Raw genomic sequence first — 14,398 nt, 5'->3', positions numbered from 1 at the left:
TGCTAACAAATTCATGCTAAAGCACAAGATGCATCATGTAAAGTTCATAAAAAAAGATGCATCATATATAGTTATTCGACTGTTTCTTATAAACTTTGAGATCTGAGATTAATATGTAGTGTACATATTAAATAGGATAATAATAATTACTCTTTTGTTAAAATGTGTGAAAATGATAAAAAAAACATATATAACTGTGGGATTATATTGACATTGTTAATTGTGTCATTATAATTTTTAAAATAAATAATAAAATACATAGATAAAATTGCTATAAAACAATCATGAACCTAATACCATTTTAGTTAAATTAAATTAAAAATTAAAAATAAATTTATATTATTAGTTTATTTACGTGTCCGCCCGTAGGACGGGTTTACCCTAGTATGATATATTCATATTCATGGGTGTCACCATTTTAGTAATACTTTTCTCCAAAGCATGTATTTATTAATTGTTTTTCTAAACAGTTTTTTTGTAACTGTTGAAATTCCAAAATTTAATTTCATAATCTTTCTTAAAATGGAAATCAATCGGTAAAAATTAAATAATTATTTGTATCTGATTCATTTTGGCATTTGATATACAAAAAAAAAATTTACTTGCATTATTATTAGGTCAACAATACTATAATTACAATTTTAATATATCATTTTTTAAAAGAGGTGAACAGTTCATATACGCTATAGTTGTTGTTTGGATCTTCTTTGAAAATGTTATTAAAGATGGGAGGTTGAGATCTCTTACCATTGATATGGTTCCATTATTGCAAAATCTGAGTCTTCTTTTAAATCTTTTGTATTATTATTAGGTGTTAAGTGAACCATTCGTATATATACAATTGTATCCATTCAATAGTTCTACGCTGCACCCACATCCAATTCATAAAGTTATCATTTAAAATAGGTGGATACCACAAGTCTGTAAGTTTAATAGTATGATCCTACAACTACAAGAATTAAATCTAGTAATGTTAGAAATATGAGAGAAGTGTTGTTGTGAAAGTTGTGTCTTTCTCATTAGCTCTCACTATCAATATATAGTGGAGGTTCCAAGGGTTTACAACAAAGGAGAGTATCTACACATTTATTACATTTGACTACAAATATCTAGACTTGGTCAAAGCTCATAAATGCTCCGGTTGAATAAGTCTTCATCTTGACTAGTCTTGGACGGATGAGACGAACCGGAGACGGGTGTAGACGGACCGGATAGTCTGGTCGGATGTAAACCTCCTTGATGGTTAATGGCAATCCACATATCCATATCATGGATTTATAACAAGTAAACTTTTAACTTCTCTTTAGTAGATTCCAACTAATATTTAAACTTTGCACCACCTTACCTGACTCCATTAGTATTATATTTATCCAAAGTAGATATTGCTTCGAGGGCAAGAAAATATTTGTCAACATCGCATAAGAAGCCAAATAACCCTACAAAAAATCATATGAAATGATAATCTAAATGTATGGAGCGCAAGAGAAATACAAGGTGCCACGTTTTGTCTTTTGCCGTGGCCTAAACGTGTCTGCTTCACACCTTATATGATTTATTTATTTAAATGTATGTATTGAATATTTCCCGTGGGTTTACGTATGCATAACAAGTTTTATATGATTGCATAAAGAAATGGCCATTTTTGTAGTCTACAAAGTGTTTAATAAATAAAAAACCACGGTGGTATAGTGGTTTCCACTAGAGGAGGAGTTGCCCTGTTGGTCCAGGTCAGGGATCGACTCCCCTCTAGTGCGAAATTATTAGCTACACATGTGGCCACGCGAATATGGGTCCATGCTTACGGTCCATTTGAATACCCGGGAGAGGATCCATCTGTGGGTTACACCTCCCATCCGGAGGTTAAAAAGTGTTTAATAAATGAATATATATTAGTTGTGATGAATTCATCTTTGTTGAATCCATCAATATAGATTTATATTTTCAGTAAAAAAAAAAGATTTATATTAAGCTTTGTTGTTATTCATTAGAGAGTTGTGATCTGGAAAACGAGTAGCTAGTAGTACATTGCATGGACATGTGTAAAAGAGGAGTCTCTATATAAAAACCCCATGGGCTAAACATGCTACGCTTTATCGAAATGGATACAAATCACTTTCGACCGTACATAGGGATATAGTGGGCCTTTCATTGTTTTCTATAAATGCTCATTTAGCTCTCGAATTGTCAGCTTCTCTGGTTAGAAAGCACATTGGTCGTTGGTGACTTGGTGATCATTGATCAATGAATTCTCTCGCTAAAGAGCAATTTCAAAATGTTATGAAACAGTGATGGGATTATACAGAATCAGCAGAAATGATATTAAAAAATCATACAGATAAATATGGATATTTTATGCACCAATTTGATATTTTTTTTGGAAGATCTCACTCATAGAAAAAAATGAAATAAACTATATAAGTGATCATATGGTTGGAGAAAAATCTATTTAAGAAAGAAAAGAGATAACCAAGGGGAGAACACAATCTTCCTTTGTCTTCAGCAAATGTATCCAAGGGGACCTTTTATTCCCTCCACTTCTCCACTTTCTTTGGAAACACAGAAAATACTTTTTCTCCATCCATTTCTTCTCCTCTCCTCTCTTTTTCTCAATTAATCATTGTTTTCCCCCCTTATTTTCAAGACAATTATCATGTTCCCAACAAACAAAAAAAAAACTGAACAGAATCTTCAAACTACACTAAATCATTAAGATACATATTAGAAGAAACATAATATTTTACTGTTTTTTTGAAAATAATATTTTATTGTTAATTTGTTCAAAATCCATAGTTTCCCTCAAACTTCAAACATCTGCCTCGGTTGTTTAATATAAGTACGTACCTCGACGTGCAGACCAGTCCTCTAGCTAGATTCTGTTCAACAAAACATGAAGGAGACTTTTAATATTCGTGATACCACGTAATATCCATATATGGATGATAAAGGAACTCAATCCCTATTGACTCTTCTTTAACAAAACAGGCTTCTCAGTAAGACTCATCGTACCTGGCTATGTTTTCTAAGACGGGCAAGAAGCTTGACTCCCCGAGGTAGGCACAAGCAAGGTTGGCATAACAATAATGATCATAATTTTTATATCGAGATATTTTGTTTTCTTGAGCAGTCAAGTCATCATGTCTCGTCCTTGGAGCCAAGATCAGAATCAGCTTATCATACAGATTAATCAACAGCTAGAAAAAGTTCTTCCCGTCCTGAATGTAATTTTCTATTTATAAAAGTATAAATAAAATACTCATGTTAAATGAAATTATTTTGTAAGATCTAAACCTGAAAAATATTTATAACTATTTTTTTAATGTTTCATAAAGTTTTAAGTGTTTTAGTCAATATTTGATAAATCAAATAATTTGAAAATATTAATAAAAAGTTGTTAGAAAGATGAGATCTAATTTGTTATATTGTTTGGACACAGATTAATTATTGTATTGTTTGAAAACATAGATAGTAGTATAATGTTGTTTCCATAATCACATTAATGTAGTTGTAATGTTTTCATCAGTTTTTTTGGACGTCAAATGTTTTCATCAATTATATATAACATTTAATGTAATATAACACTTAGCAAAAGTTAGATACACCACAATATTTCTGTTTTAATAAGATAGATATGCCACATGCTTATAATGCCAAAATTTTGTGTTTGGTGGATACATGCATCATCATCATTTTAACATGTTACATTGCATCAGTTATACACATCAAATCATTTTTCTAATGTTGGGAAATATATCAATCTGAGGGTGTCTAATTAAAAACCTAGGAGAAAATGAAACTACACAAGATGATATGAAACACTAAATAAAGTATCTCTTAAGAACATGCAACGTATTTCAAAAGTTTAAATTTAAGTTGTAAATATTTTGATATTATTCACTAATTCTATAGTAGATATTTTTTTCTTCAACAATTAGCTTATTCTACCAGAAGTTATAATATATTCATCCATGAGACGGTAAATTCAAACTGAATTATTATTTTTTATTTAGCAAATGCATAAAATCAAAGATCCGATCCGATCTTCTTACCTCAGATCATGAGCTTCCTAAACGGTGATTATGTTCCCGTCAACATAGGTTTCATCCAGGCGATCAATAGCCAAAAACAAGAACGCCATGGATGGAAAGACAACAAAAGAAAAACCGGTCGAATAGTTTTGATCTGATATATGTCTCAGAGTCCACAGCCTCCAAGACACTTTCCCAGCGACACCGCATCAGTCATCTCAACAAGATTTCCAACATGACATGTTGCAAACTTGCTTTCGTAGATAATTCTTTCCCCTGACTTGATTTCTAGGATTATATCATATGAATGTTTGATTCTAAAAAGAGAGTGGAAGATTGTACTAATTTTGCCATTAACATTTATGAGAGACGAATGATTGATATGAAATTTATCGGGTTCATCAATTTCTATATGTTATGTCATGTGAACTATTATGTTACCGGTTTGTTTACTAGAAATTTAATGGCCGGTTGAATTGCTAATTTATATTATGTATGGTTGATGAATGTTTACAAATATATAGTAATATTTTGCAATTTGGTTTAACAAATTAAACGAATCAATCAGTCTATACATGTCATAAATGGAACACATATTAATGATTAAATGCTTTAAAGCATATAAAATCAAATTTATTTTTTGTTGTATGATACCTATAATCAATAATAATATTAACTAAATCTTTTAATTAATCTTTAAGTCTAAGTTTTGCATTTAAATTCAGTTAATAAAAATTTATTGTTATGATATTATTAGTTAAATAAGATCATACATCTAATTCAAAAATTAAAATTCTCAAAATCAATAATAATATTAACTAAATCTTTTAATTAATCTTTAAGTCTAAGTTTTGCATTTAAATTTAGTTAATAAGAATTTATTGTTATGATATTATTAGTTAAATAAGATCATACATCTAGTAAAAAAAATAAAATTCTCTAAATAAAAAGTCACTTATGAAATAAATCACTAATTCTATTTTAATAGATAAAATATTTTCTTTTAAATTAGAAATAAAAATAAACATTTGTTTCTAACAAAATCTATTTAAAATCTTTGCAAAATGTATTTTCAAAAACGAATCAATTTAAATTGTTATTGTTAGTAAAATACAATTAAATTTTTTTTATATAATTTTAGTTTTCGTTTATAAATAAAAATAAGTTAATTTTAATTTCTAATGACATTTTATGATAATTAGAATTTAAATTAACTAAATTTCAGAAATAATTTTAAAAAGATTTAAAAAAGATTTTGTTAGATATTTTTCCAAAAATATTCATTTGTATTTCAATCAAAAAGATAAAGATATTATAATTAGAATATGTTAAATTTGTTAAAGTTTCTAAAGAATGGTCTAACTGAATAATCTACATGAAATAAGTTTTGACTTATTTTTTAATAGTATAAATTGGTATTATCATTAAAATATAATTAAAATATTTATATAATTTTAATTTTCGTTAAAATATTTATATAATTTTAATTTTCGTTATAAATCAAAATTAATTAATGTTAGTTTCTAATGACATTTTATGATAAATACAATTTAAATTAATTAAATTTCAGAAATAATCTGCACAATGTGATCGGGCAGGCGCTGAGGTTCCCGGAGGTTTCGAATGTGAACTCGGCGGCGAGGGATTTGATTAAAGGACTGTTGGTTAAGGAGCCGCGGAAACGATCGCGTATAAGCGAGGCGCGACAGAGATCAAGCAGCATCCGTTTTTCGAAGGTGTGAATTGGGCGTTGATACGAAGTGCAACGCCTCCGCACGTGCCGGAGCCCGTGGATCTCACGTGTTTCGCGAGTAAGGATAAGGAGACGATGGCTGGTGGTGGTGACGAGGGGAAGAAGAGTAACAACCACCCTAGTAGTCACCATGATCCTGATTACATTGACTTTGAATACTTTTAGCTATTGATGGTCGTTATACTTCTTTCAAACACTTCCCGCCTTTTATCTCTACATAATTGTTTTTTATTCAACCTTTTTTTAAATTAGTGTTCAGTATCAAATGTATAAACACATGATTTTCATTCCATTATGTGTAATTTTGTATATATATCAAATTAAAAACATTCACTAATTAATCACTATATTTGAATCGAACATCCAATGATATTATCTTAAGCTTTTCCGTATTTAATTTTTAAAATATACTAAACTTTTGGTTTACGTGTGGAATTTACGCTGGCCAATGCCTAAACACTTTTGATAGATATTATTGGGCCGGACATGAAATATCCTCCTCCCGTAATTGTGTCCGAATTGAATCTTGAGATCTTGTGGCATGCATGTTGTTTTTGTGTACTTGCTGGATTAGTGTTTTCCTTGGATATGCTAATCCATCTCTTCTTAGGCTTATGCCATGCATGCAAATACTTATGGACCTTTTGGCAAGAAGAGTAGGGGAAGTAATGTTTCCTCGCCTTTTATTTTGCTTACCAATAATTTGTGCACACAGTAAAGCAAACACGTTGAGGCTACGGAGACAGAAGCGGATCCTCTCTTGCTATCTTCGTGTGTATGTGACCATCATTGATCTTGTACACAACAAGAAAGTGGTATTGACGACGATAGATAGTTGCAACATCAATATATATACGGACCCGGCTTCGAATCTCCGTGTGGTCACCCGGGCCCTAACCCTGCTATTTTCTGGGATGGAAATCACGTGGCTGTTGCGGGTCTCGTGGGATTAGTCGGTTGACCTCGCCGGATCCCACTGATATTAAAAAAAAAAAAACATCAATATATATACCTTCCCAACTTGTTATTTTTATCAACTTTACACGGCCTAATAATTGAATCAGAGTGTCGGCTATAAAAATTCAACGACCAGGCCACCGCGTGGACCCCACACTCACACTAAGAACGGTGTAAATATTTGTTTTTTTAAATTTGATTTCACATTTTCCTAAACTGTGACTTAATAACGAATCTCACAAGCAAGCTTATCTTCTTCGTATGGCTCTGACTTTCCTCTTGGGCGTTTTCTCCTTCATTGTCTTCTGCTTAGGACTACGACGTCTCCTTCACTCTGACAAGAGAAAAAACCCAACGCATCTTCTGCATCATGTAACTTCCACAACTGCTGATGCTTCTCCATCTTTGCAGTCACCCTCGTCCCGGCCTTTGTGGAAGTACGATGTGTTCCTCAGTTTCAGGGGAACAGATGTACGGAAAGGATTCCTCAGCCATCTCTACAAGGCTCTCACCGACAACGGAATCCACACTTTCCGCGACGATACAGAGCTTCAGCGAGGGAACTTCATCAGCCCTGCTCTCCTCGGAGCCATCGAGCAGTCAAGATTCGCTGTCGTTGTCTTATCCGAGAACTACGCCACCTCTCGCTGGTGTTTACAGGAGCTCGTGCATATCACCAAGTGCGTCGAGAAGAAGCAGATGGAGTTGATCCCTGTCTTCTTCGGGGTTGATCCTTCACATGTCAAGAGACAGTCTGGAAACTTCGCCAAGGCCTTCGCTGAACACGACAAGAGGCCTAATAAAGATGCTGTGGAGTCATGGAGAAAAGCTATGGCCACAGTGGGATTCATCTCCGGCTGGGATTCAAGAAACTGGTGATGATACATTTCTTACACAACCTTTTTAATTTATGTTTATTGGAACCACAAGACCATGATTAATGCAACACCATGATTAATGCACTAGTTTTTTTTAGTTGAAATTTAAGAAACTATATATTGTTTATATTTATATACATTAGTTATCAAATTTATGTTTATTGAGACTATATATCTATATAAAAAAATTCAAAAATTATTATCGAATTATGTTATATTTTACATTTGTCCACATGGGAGCTAGTGAGCTAGTGAAATCTAAGAATTCTTTTTTTTTTTTGAACAATCTAAGAATTAATCTAGTATTTATATAGAGACACAACAACTTCATTTTGTCTGAGAGATCATGTGATGTCTTTTTTGTCATGTAGGAACGAGGAGTCAAAGCTAATAGAGGAGCTTGTTCAGGATCTTTCAGAAAGACTATTCTCACCGGTGTCTACGAGTGATAACGGTGAATGGATCGGGATGAGTACACACATGAGAAGTATATATCCTTTGATGAGGAAAGACCCTAGCGATGTCCGAATGGTTGGAATCTGGGGCATGGGAGGTATTGGCAAAACCACCATTGCTAAATATATCTACAAAGCCTTCTTGAACAAGTTCGATGGTGCTTGCTTGCTAGAGAATGTGAAAAGAGAGTTTAAACGACATGGACCGTCACATTTACGTGAGAAGATCTTGTCTGAAATCTTTCGCAAGAAAGACATGAACACATGGAACAAAGATTCCGATGTAATGAAGCAACGGTTACAGGGAAAAAAAGTTCTTCTCGTCCTGGATGATGTTGATGACGTACAACAGCTAGAAGAGTTAGCTGGAAGCTCTCACTGGTTTGGACCAGGAAGTAGAATCGTCATAACTACTAGAGACCGGCGTGTTCTTGACCAGCATGATGTGGAACGCATCTACGAAGTGAAGCCTCTTAGGACTACACAAGCACTTCAGCTCTTTAGCAAACACGCTTTCAAGCAGCCTCGTCCATCCGAAGATTATCGAGAGCTCTCTCTCGACGTTGTGGAGCAGCTCGGTGGTCTTCCACTAGCTATTCAAGTCGTTGGGGGATCTCTATACCGTCGAGAGCTTGAGTTCTGGGGAGACAAGCTGGATTTACTTAGAAACAACGGCGATAACTCTGTTTTCAAGGCGTTGAAAGTAAGTTATGAAGCGTTGGATGAGATTGAAAAGAAGATTTTTCTTTACGTTGCGGTTTGTTTCAACGGAGTGTATATGGACCGTGTTAGAAAAGTGCTAGACCTTTGTTTCGTGTCTTCCAGGAGAAGAGTGTTACCAACAAGACCGAGCATTGTAGCTCTGATGGAGAAGTGTATGATTAGCTTGTCGAAGAAACGTTTATGGGTTCATGACTTGCTCCAAGACATGGCTGAGGATATTGTATGTGAAGGGAAAGATGAAAGGCCATGGAAACGTTTAATGCTGTGGGATTTTGAAGATATCAATCACGTTTTTTCCACCAATATGGTAAGCATAGAACCTTTTTTAAGTTCACTTTATGTCCCATTTGAACATTTGAATGTGTGTTTAAATCATTAGGGAGATGAAGCAATTGATGTTGAAAGCATATTCTTAGACATGTCTGAAGGAAATGAGCTTAGTATTACCACTGGGATCTTCAAGAAGATGCCAAATCTCAAGCTGCTTAAATTCTACACTAACTCCAGCGTTGAAGAGAGCAGAACAAGGATGTTAGATGGTCTTGAATACCTCCCTACGCTGCGGTATCTTCGCTGGGATGCTTATCATCTGAAGTCTTTACCATCTCAGTTCTGTACTAGCTTTCTAGTTGAACTCAATCTCTCTCACAGCTCAATAGAAACTGTTTGGAGTGGAAGTCAGGTACCCTTTTCACATCTACATGGTCCTCCTCTTGAATGAATCTTTAACTATGTTATTGTGGTGCAGCAAGATCTTGGAAACTTACGGAGCCTAAACCTCATAAGGTGCAAGCACCTAAACGAGTTTCCAGATCTTTCAAAGGCAACAAATCTTGAGTCTCTCAAACTCTCCCACTGTGATAACTTGGTGGAGATCCCTGACTCCTCTCTTAGACAACTCAACAAACTCGTCCACTTCAAGTTAAGCAACTGCAAGAAACTAAAGAGCCTCCCATACAACATCAACTTGAAATCTCTCAGGTCTCTACATCTAGACGGATGCTCTAGCCTAGAAGAGTTCCCATTCATCTCATTGACCGTTGAGAAGCTGCTGCTCAACGAGACATCTATCCAACAACTACCAAACTCAATCGAACGTCTCACTCGTCTCAAAGACATACGTCTCTCTGACTGCAAGAAACTGATGAATCTTCCAGACTGTATCAAGAACTTAAAGTTCCTCAACGATCTTAGCCTAGCAAACTGTCCCAACGTCACATCGTTCCCACAAGTTGGAAAGAATATAAGATGGCTGAATCTGAACAAGACATCCATACAAGAAGTGCCGTCGACGATAGGGGACAAGTCAGAGCTTCGTTACTTGAACATGACTGGATGTGACAAGCTAGTGAACCTTCCTCCAACGGTGAAGAAACTGGGACAGCTTAAGTACTTGTACCTTCGTGGCTGCGTTAACGTCACCGAGTCTCCTAACCTCGCTGGGGGAAACACGATGAAGGCTTTGGACTTGCATGGAACATCGATAACAGAGGGACTCGTTGACTCCAACAAGGGAGAAGAGCCTCCTCAGTGTGAAGTGCCAGTGATAAGACGGTTCTTTATGAAGAACGTTCGAGGACGCAGCAAGAAACGCAAATCCAACAGATGATAAGGATCAAGGCAATCTAATAGCATAAGGAAGTGGAAATAAAATAAATAAATTTTATTTGAAATTAAATATACAATTAATGGTCTAAATATTAATTTTATATTACTAAATTTAGAGTTTATAATTTTAGGAAAATAGAGTTATAAATTTTTAAAATTATTTTATAACATTGTTAAATATATAGTTAATGATTTTTTAAACAAGCTCCAATAAATAATTGGAGACGACACTAATAAGGATCACTCAGGACACGTAACAAAACTGCCAGGTGTAACACCTCCTTGGCCAGGTGTTGAGTTTCAAGAATATTGCATGAGTGTATATATAAGCTTTGGTGAGACAGATAAATATGAGATAACAGTCTAACAATGTCGGGAGCGCAAGGAGCAGAGCCGATGGGATCAAAGACGGCGACGACGTACGAGTCGCTGGAAGGAGGACAGAACAAGACAAAGCTTGATTTAAGGTCGAGGGAAGATGAAGGTGGAATTAAAGTTGATAAGCAAGAAGACAAGGTTCCTGAAGCTGCTGGTCTAGGCGGACCTGTCTTTGGCGCTGGTAAAGAAGATAAGAAGCAGGATCTTGGTGTTACCGGCACTGGTTAAATCTCTTGTTTCTATAATGTAAAGTATGTGTTTATACTTGTCTTTTCACGTTAGTGTTTGTTTAAGAATCAGAAGTCGATGAATAAAGTAATCTACGGGTCTTTTCTCGTCATGTTAATGTTAGTCACACAAACGACATGTCTACGTACAATAAATAACCTTTATATGCTTTTAATACGAACAGGGAAGGCGCAAAAAAAAAGGCAAACATGCGACCACGGTGGGACTCGAACCCACAATCTCCCGCTCCGGAGGCGAGCGCCTTATCCATTAGGCCACGCGGTCATCTTGTTGTGTTCCTCTGTCTTACAATTATAGTGATATTAAGTCCATCTCTGTTTCATGATCAAAGAAGACAGAGAATAATAACCTTCTGCCATCTGACAGAGGAATAAAAAACAATTCATGTTCTAGAAACACAGTCCTCTTTCACTTTGAGGCAGATTCTAAGCAAAGCAATTGAATAATAATGATTTATTTCAAGTCAAAAACACCATGGTTCTCATAGTATGTGGCCAATGCATGTGGCTTCTAATCTTGTTGCTAGCCTTTCCAAGGACTTTTCATGAAGAAGATTCAGCTCCTTTCATGGGCAAGTCTGGTTCTGTTGCCCATTCAGTCCAGGAGCCATCATAGACTGGCACATCGGTTTTACCCAGTCGGTGAAGCCCCTAAGAGAGAAAGTGACCGAGTCAGACTCCTCTCCACCATTTTACAGTATAAATTTTCAAATAAAGATGGTGAAAGAAGTAAGTTAATTACCATTGCCAGGATGCAAGCTGTAACCCCAGTGCCACAAGAGGCCATAATAGGCTTGTCCAGTGAGATTTCTACACCAAAAAAGCCTTAGGATGTTAAGACTTGGTTCATATGGTGAAACTCATTCTTCAAGTGGAGAGGAAACAGTTTACTACCTTCTTGTTCAAATCGTTTCTTCACTTCTTCTGCTGGTAAGAGCGTTTGAGAAGAATCAAGCAGCTGCAGTGCAGAAACAAAAAAATATTCACCACATTAACTCAGATGCAGCAGAAGAAGTGGAGGAAGGTGTGTTATAAAGAGCCCTTTAGAGATTACCTGAGGAAAGGGGACACATTTGCTTCCAGGGATATGACCGCTTCTTATTCCCTTACGCGGTTCTGGAGCAGTACCGTCAAACCTGTTACAACAAGCGTATCAAAGATGGAACTCTAGCGAGAGCATTTCATCAGTGCAAATCATAAGTACCTGGCTTTGGAACGTGCGTCTATGTGTTGATATGTCTGATCCTCCATGTTTTTCTTGACCTGTGTGTGAATTGACCAAAATAAAGTATACATTTACTGAGTTAGAGCACAAATGATGTTTTCAAGATTGCAAATTCTGAAAATTGACACTCAATTTGATCCACAAACAGGAAATATAGACTTTGAAGTTGGGTCATCATTAGGACTCTCTTATGAGGATTTGAATTTGTGGTTCAATAGACAGAATGATCATAGAAAAATGAAATCATAGTCGCATCAATATGAAGACAAAACCGTTCAGAAAATGCCAACCTGATCAAGTGACCACACTAGATGTTGCTGAAACTTGGTCTGAAAGGTTATTGGACTGACCTGCAGAACCAAAAGAGACAAAGCTGTTACATTGAAAAATCTTCACTCCTCATAAAACCATACTTCCTAGACTTACGGTTTGTCCTTGGTAGATTTTCTCAATAGCCTCACTTGCGGCACTGGCTTTCCAAATAGCATCACCTGATGCACTAGATTCAACATCATAACCTGAGGCACGCCATCTCGGCAGACCTCCATCCAGCACCCAAACTTTGTTGTGTCCAAAAGCTCTGAACATCCTGTTTAGAGTAGAATAAAAGAGCACCCATCAATTTTTTTTTCTTTAAATACCTTAGGAAAAGACACTGAACAAACCAAGAGATTTAAAAAGGACAAAGGAGAGCAAATAACTCACCACCATACACGGGCTGCACTATAGATCCCCTTAGCATCATAAACAACCACTCCGTTTTTGTTCTCAATCCCAAGAGCAGAGCAACCAGCACCAAAAGCTTCCTCACACGGCAACATATGTGGCAACTGTTACAGTATCATACAGTTATTTACATGGTCACCTTTATAGCAAACGCAGAAACTCACAAGTAAGAACTATAAGTAAAGGGGGAAGATAGTGATTCTTACACTTGTTGATCGATCTGATATTCCATCCAAATCAAAGAAGAGAGCACCAGGAACATGAGCAACCTGTGGGAGAGAACAAAGTCTATGAGGATCCAAGTAGTGTACTAACTATTCAAACAGATTTTGCTTCTTGACTATAACACAACTCCAATGCTCTCACCTGATACTCCTGGATCGAGTTCCTCTGCTCTTCTGGCATGTACCATGACGCATCCAAAACCTGAAGCAGAACATAAACAAGGTAAAGGTTAAGTATAGCTGACAAGAGTCTCGAAGAAAACGAAGAGCAGTGACACCTTCAAATCAGGCTCTCTAAGATTAGAATGGAGCCAGTCAACAGAAACAACAGGCTCATTGGTTGGTACAGATGACATAGAGTATCCAGCTTTCCCGCCAACTCCACTAGCTCGACGAGCCCATGTAGAGGAAGCGCCTAACTGAGAGTAGAATGATCTCTTCTGCAATAAAGGGGAAGAAGACCAACCAAAATGGTCAAAACCACTGTCCAATTACACAAACAGAGTCTCAAATGAAAACCCAGTTGAGAAATGATTAAGATCAGAATTTCGATTACGACTTACACTCAGGAACCCGGCGAGGTTTAGTGTGGTTTCCGGAAGAAGAGACGGAGTGATCAAGCGGCGACTTGCAGCCAGAAAGGCTCTGGAGAAAAGGGTCGAAGCCATATTACCTCTACAATGCCAAAGTTCTCTCCTTTCAGCTTGATCCTCTCCAGGGAAGAAGAAGGATAACGCCAAGAGATATTTACCAGCTTTTCATTAATGATCAATTGATCTCCTCTGCTACCTGCTACGACTAAGGCGTGTTTGGCCGTTACACAAACGTGATTCTTTGCGTGTGATACAGAGGAGCCCGGTTTAACTAATTGGTTAGGTGTTCGAATGATTTGACTGTCATGACCAAACCGATATTTCAAAAACATGATTGAAAATTAAACTGAATAATTATTTACTAGCTTTGCGCGGGATAAACATTATATATATAAATTATTTTATGTATTATATGTTCTTACATATTATGAAATAATAAATATATATTGAATAATTAAAAGTCAGTAACTATTACATATATAATTAAATTGGTGCGAATGTATAAATCAATTTTATTAATCCAAACATTTTTTAAATTTTTTTTGATAGGATATTTAATTAAATTTAAATGATATTAACATACACAATATATTTTTAATATTAAT

At 35.7% G+C, this 14,398-nt stretch overlaps 3 protein-coding genes and 1 non-coding gene across 5 annotated transcripts; 2 read left to right on the top strand and 2 right to left on the bottom strand.

The window, feature by feature from the left end:
* The first annotated feature begins 6,945 nt into the window (after positions 1 to 6,945).
* LOC106299998 (protein SUPPRESSOR OF npr1-1, CONSTITUTIVE 1-like) lies at positions 6,946 to 10,551 on the top strand. Its single transcript, XM_013736034.1, has 4 exons — positions 6,946 to 7,610; positions 7,985 to 9,098; positions 9,171 to 9,473; positions 9,540 to 10,551. Exons 1-4 carry the CDS (start codon positions 6,997 to 6,999, stop codon positions 10,398 to 10,400), a joined length of 2,892 nt encoding a protein of 963 aa, XP_013591488.1. The 5' UTR covers positions 6,946 to 6,996; the 3' UTR covers positions 10,401 to 10,551.
* Positions 10,552 to 10,605: 54 nt separating this feature from the next.
* LOC106300001 lies at positions 10,606 to 11,144 on the top strand. Its single transcript, XM_013736037.1, has one exon. The coding sequence runs from the start codon at positions 10,769 to 10,771 to the stop codon at positions 11,003 to 11,005; it is 237 nt and encodes a 78-aa protein (XP_013591491.1). The 5' UTR covers positions 10,606 to 10,768; the 3' UTR covers positions 11,006 to 11,144.
* Positions 11,145 to 11,217: 73 nt separating this feature from the next.
* Positions 11,218 to 11,290, bottom strand: TRNAR-CCG. The gene has a single exon. It is a non-coding gene; the product is annotated as a tRNA-Arg (tRNA).
* Positions 11,291 to 11,395: 105 nt separating this feature from the next.
* On the bottom strand, positions 11,396 to 13,999 carry LOC106300000 (thiosulfate/3-mercaptopyruvate sulfurtransferase 1, mitochondrial-like). 2 transcript variants are annotated; one of them, XM_013736035.1, is made up of 12 exons: positions 13,764 to 13,999; positions 13,479 to 13,640; positions 13,343 to 13,402; positions 13,183 to 13,245; positions 12,956 to 13,080; positions 12,677 to 12,839; positions 12,541 to 12,600; positions 12,230 to 12,288; positions 12,080 to 12,161; positions 11,920 to 11,983; positions 11,768 to 11,835; positions 11,396 to 11,676 (listed from the first exon to the last, which is right to left on the bottom strand). In XM_013736035.1, exons 1-12 carry the CDS (start codon positions 13,866 to 13,868, stop codon positions 11,569 to 11,571), a joined length of 1,119 nt encoding a protein of 372 aa, XP_013591489.1. In that variant the 5' UTR covers positions 13,869 to 13,999; the 3' UTR covers positions 11,396 to 11,568. The 2 variants fall into 2 exon arrangements, with proteins under 2 accessions (XP_013591489.1, XP_013591490.1); XM_013736036.1 differs by lacking the exons at positions 13,479 to 13,640; positions 13,764 to 13,999 and having other exon boundaries at positions 12,952 to 13,080; positions 13,343 to 13,395.
* Positions 14,000 to 14,398: the final 399 nt, after the last annotated feature.

Source organism: Brassica oleracea, chromosome C6 (assembly GCF_000695525.1).
Source record: "Brassica oleracea var. oleracea cultivar TO1000 chromosome C6, BOL, whole genome shotgun sequence".
NCBI lineage: Eukaryota > Viridiplantae > Streptophyta > Magnoliopsida > Brassicales > Brassicaceae > Brassica > Brassica oleracea.
The sequence above is the reverse complement of the archived record's forward strand: the minus strand, read 5'-3'. Positions and strand labels throughout refer to the sequence as shown.

What these genes read in the sequence shown, in the direction of transcription:
- LOC106300001 (XM_013736037.1), top strand. Translation starts at nt 10,769, where the DNA reads ATGTCGGGAGCGCAAGGAGCAGAGCCGATGGGATCAAAGACGGCGACG.
- LOC106299998 (XM_013736034.1), top strand. Translation starts at nt 6,997, where the DNA reads ATGGCTCTGACTTTCCTCTTGGGCGTTTTCTCCTTCATTGTCTTCTGC. An exon ending in GGCTGGGATTCAAGAAACTG is followed by an intron (nt 7,611 to 7,984) that starts GTGATGATACAT and finishes TTTGTCATGTAG; the next exon opens with GAACGAGGAGTCAAAGCTAA. An exon ending in ACGTTTTTTCCACCAATATG is followed by an intron (nt 9,099 to 9,170) that starts GTAAGCATAGAA and finishes TTAAATCATTAG; the next exon opens with GGAGATGAAGCAATTGATGT.
- LOC106300000 (XM_013736035.1), bottom strand. Translation starts at nt 13,868, where the DNA reads ATGGCTTCGACCCTTTTCTCCAGAGCCTTTCTGGCTGCAAGTCGCCGC. An exon ending in TATCAGATCGATCAACAAGT is followed by an intron (nt 13,081 to 13,182) that starts GTAAGAATCACT and finishes ATACTGTAACAG; the next exon opens with TTGCCACATATGTTGCCGTG. An exon ending in AAATCTACCAAGGACAAACC is followed by an intron (nt 12,601 to 12,676) that starts GTAAGTCTAGGA and finishes TTGGTTCTGCAG; the next exon opens with GTCAGTCCAATAACCTTTCA.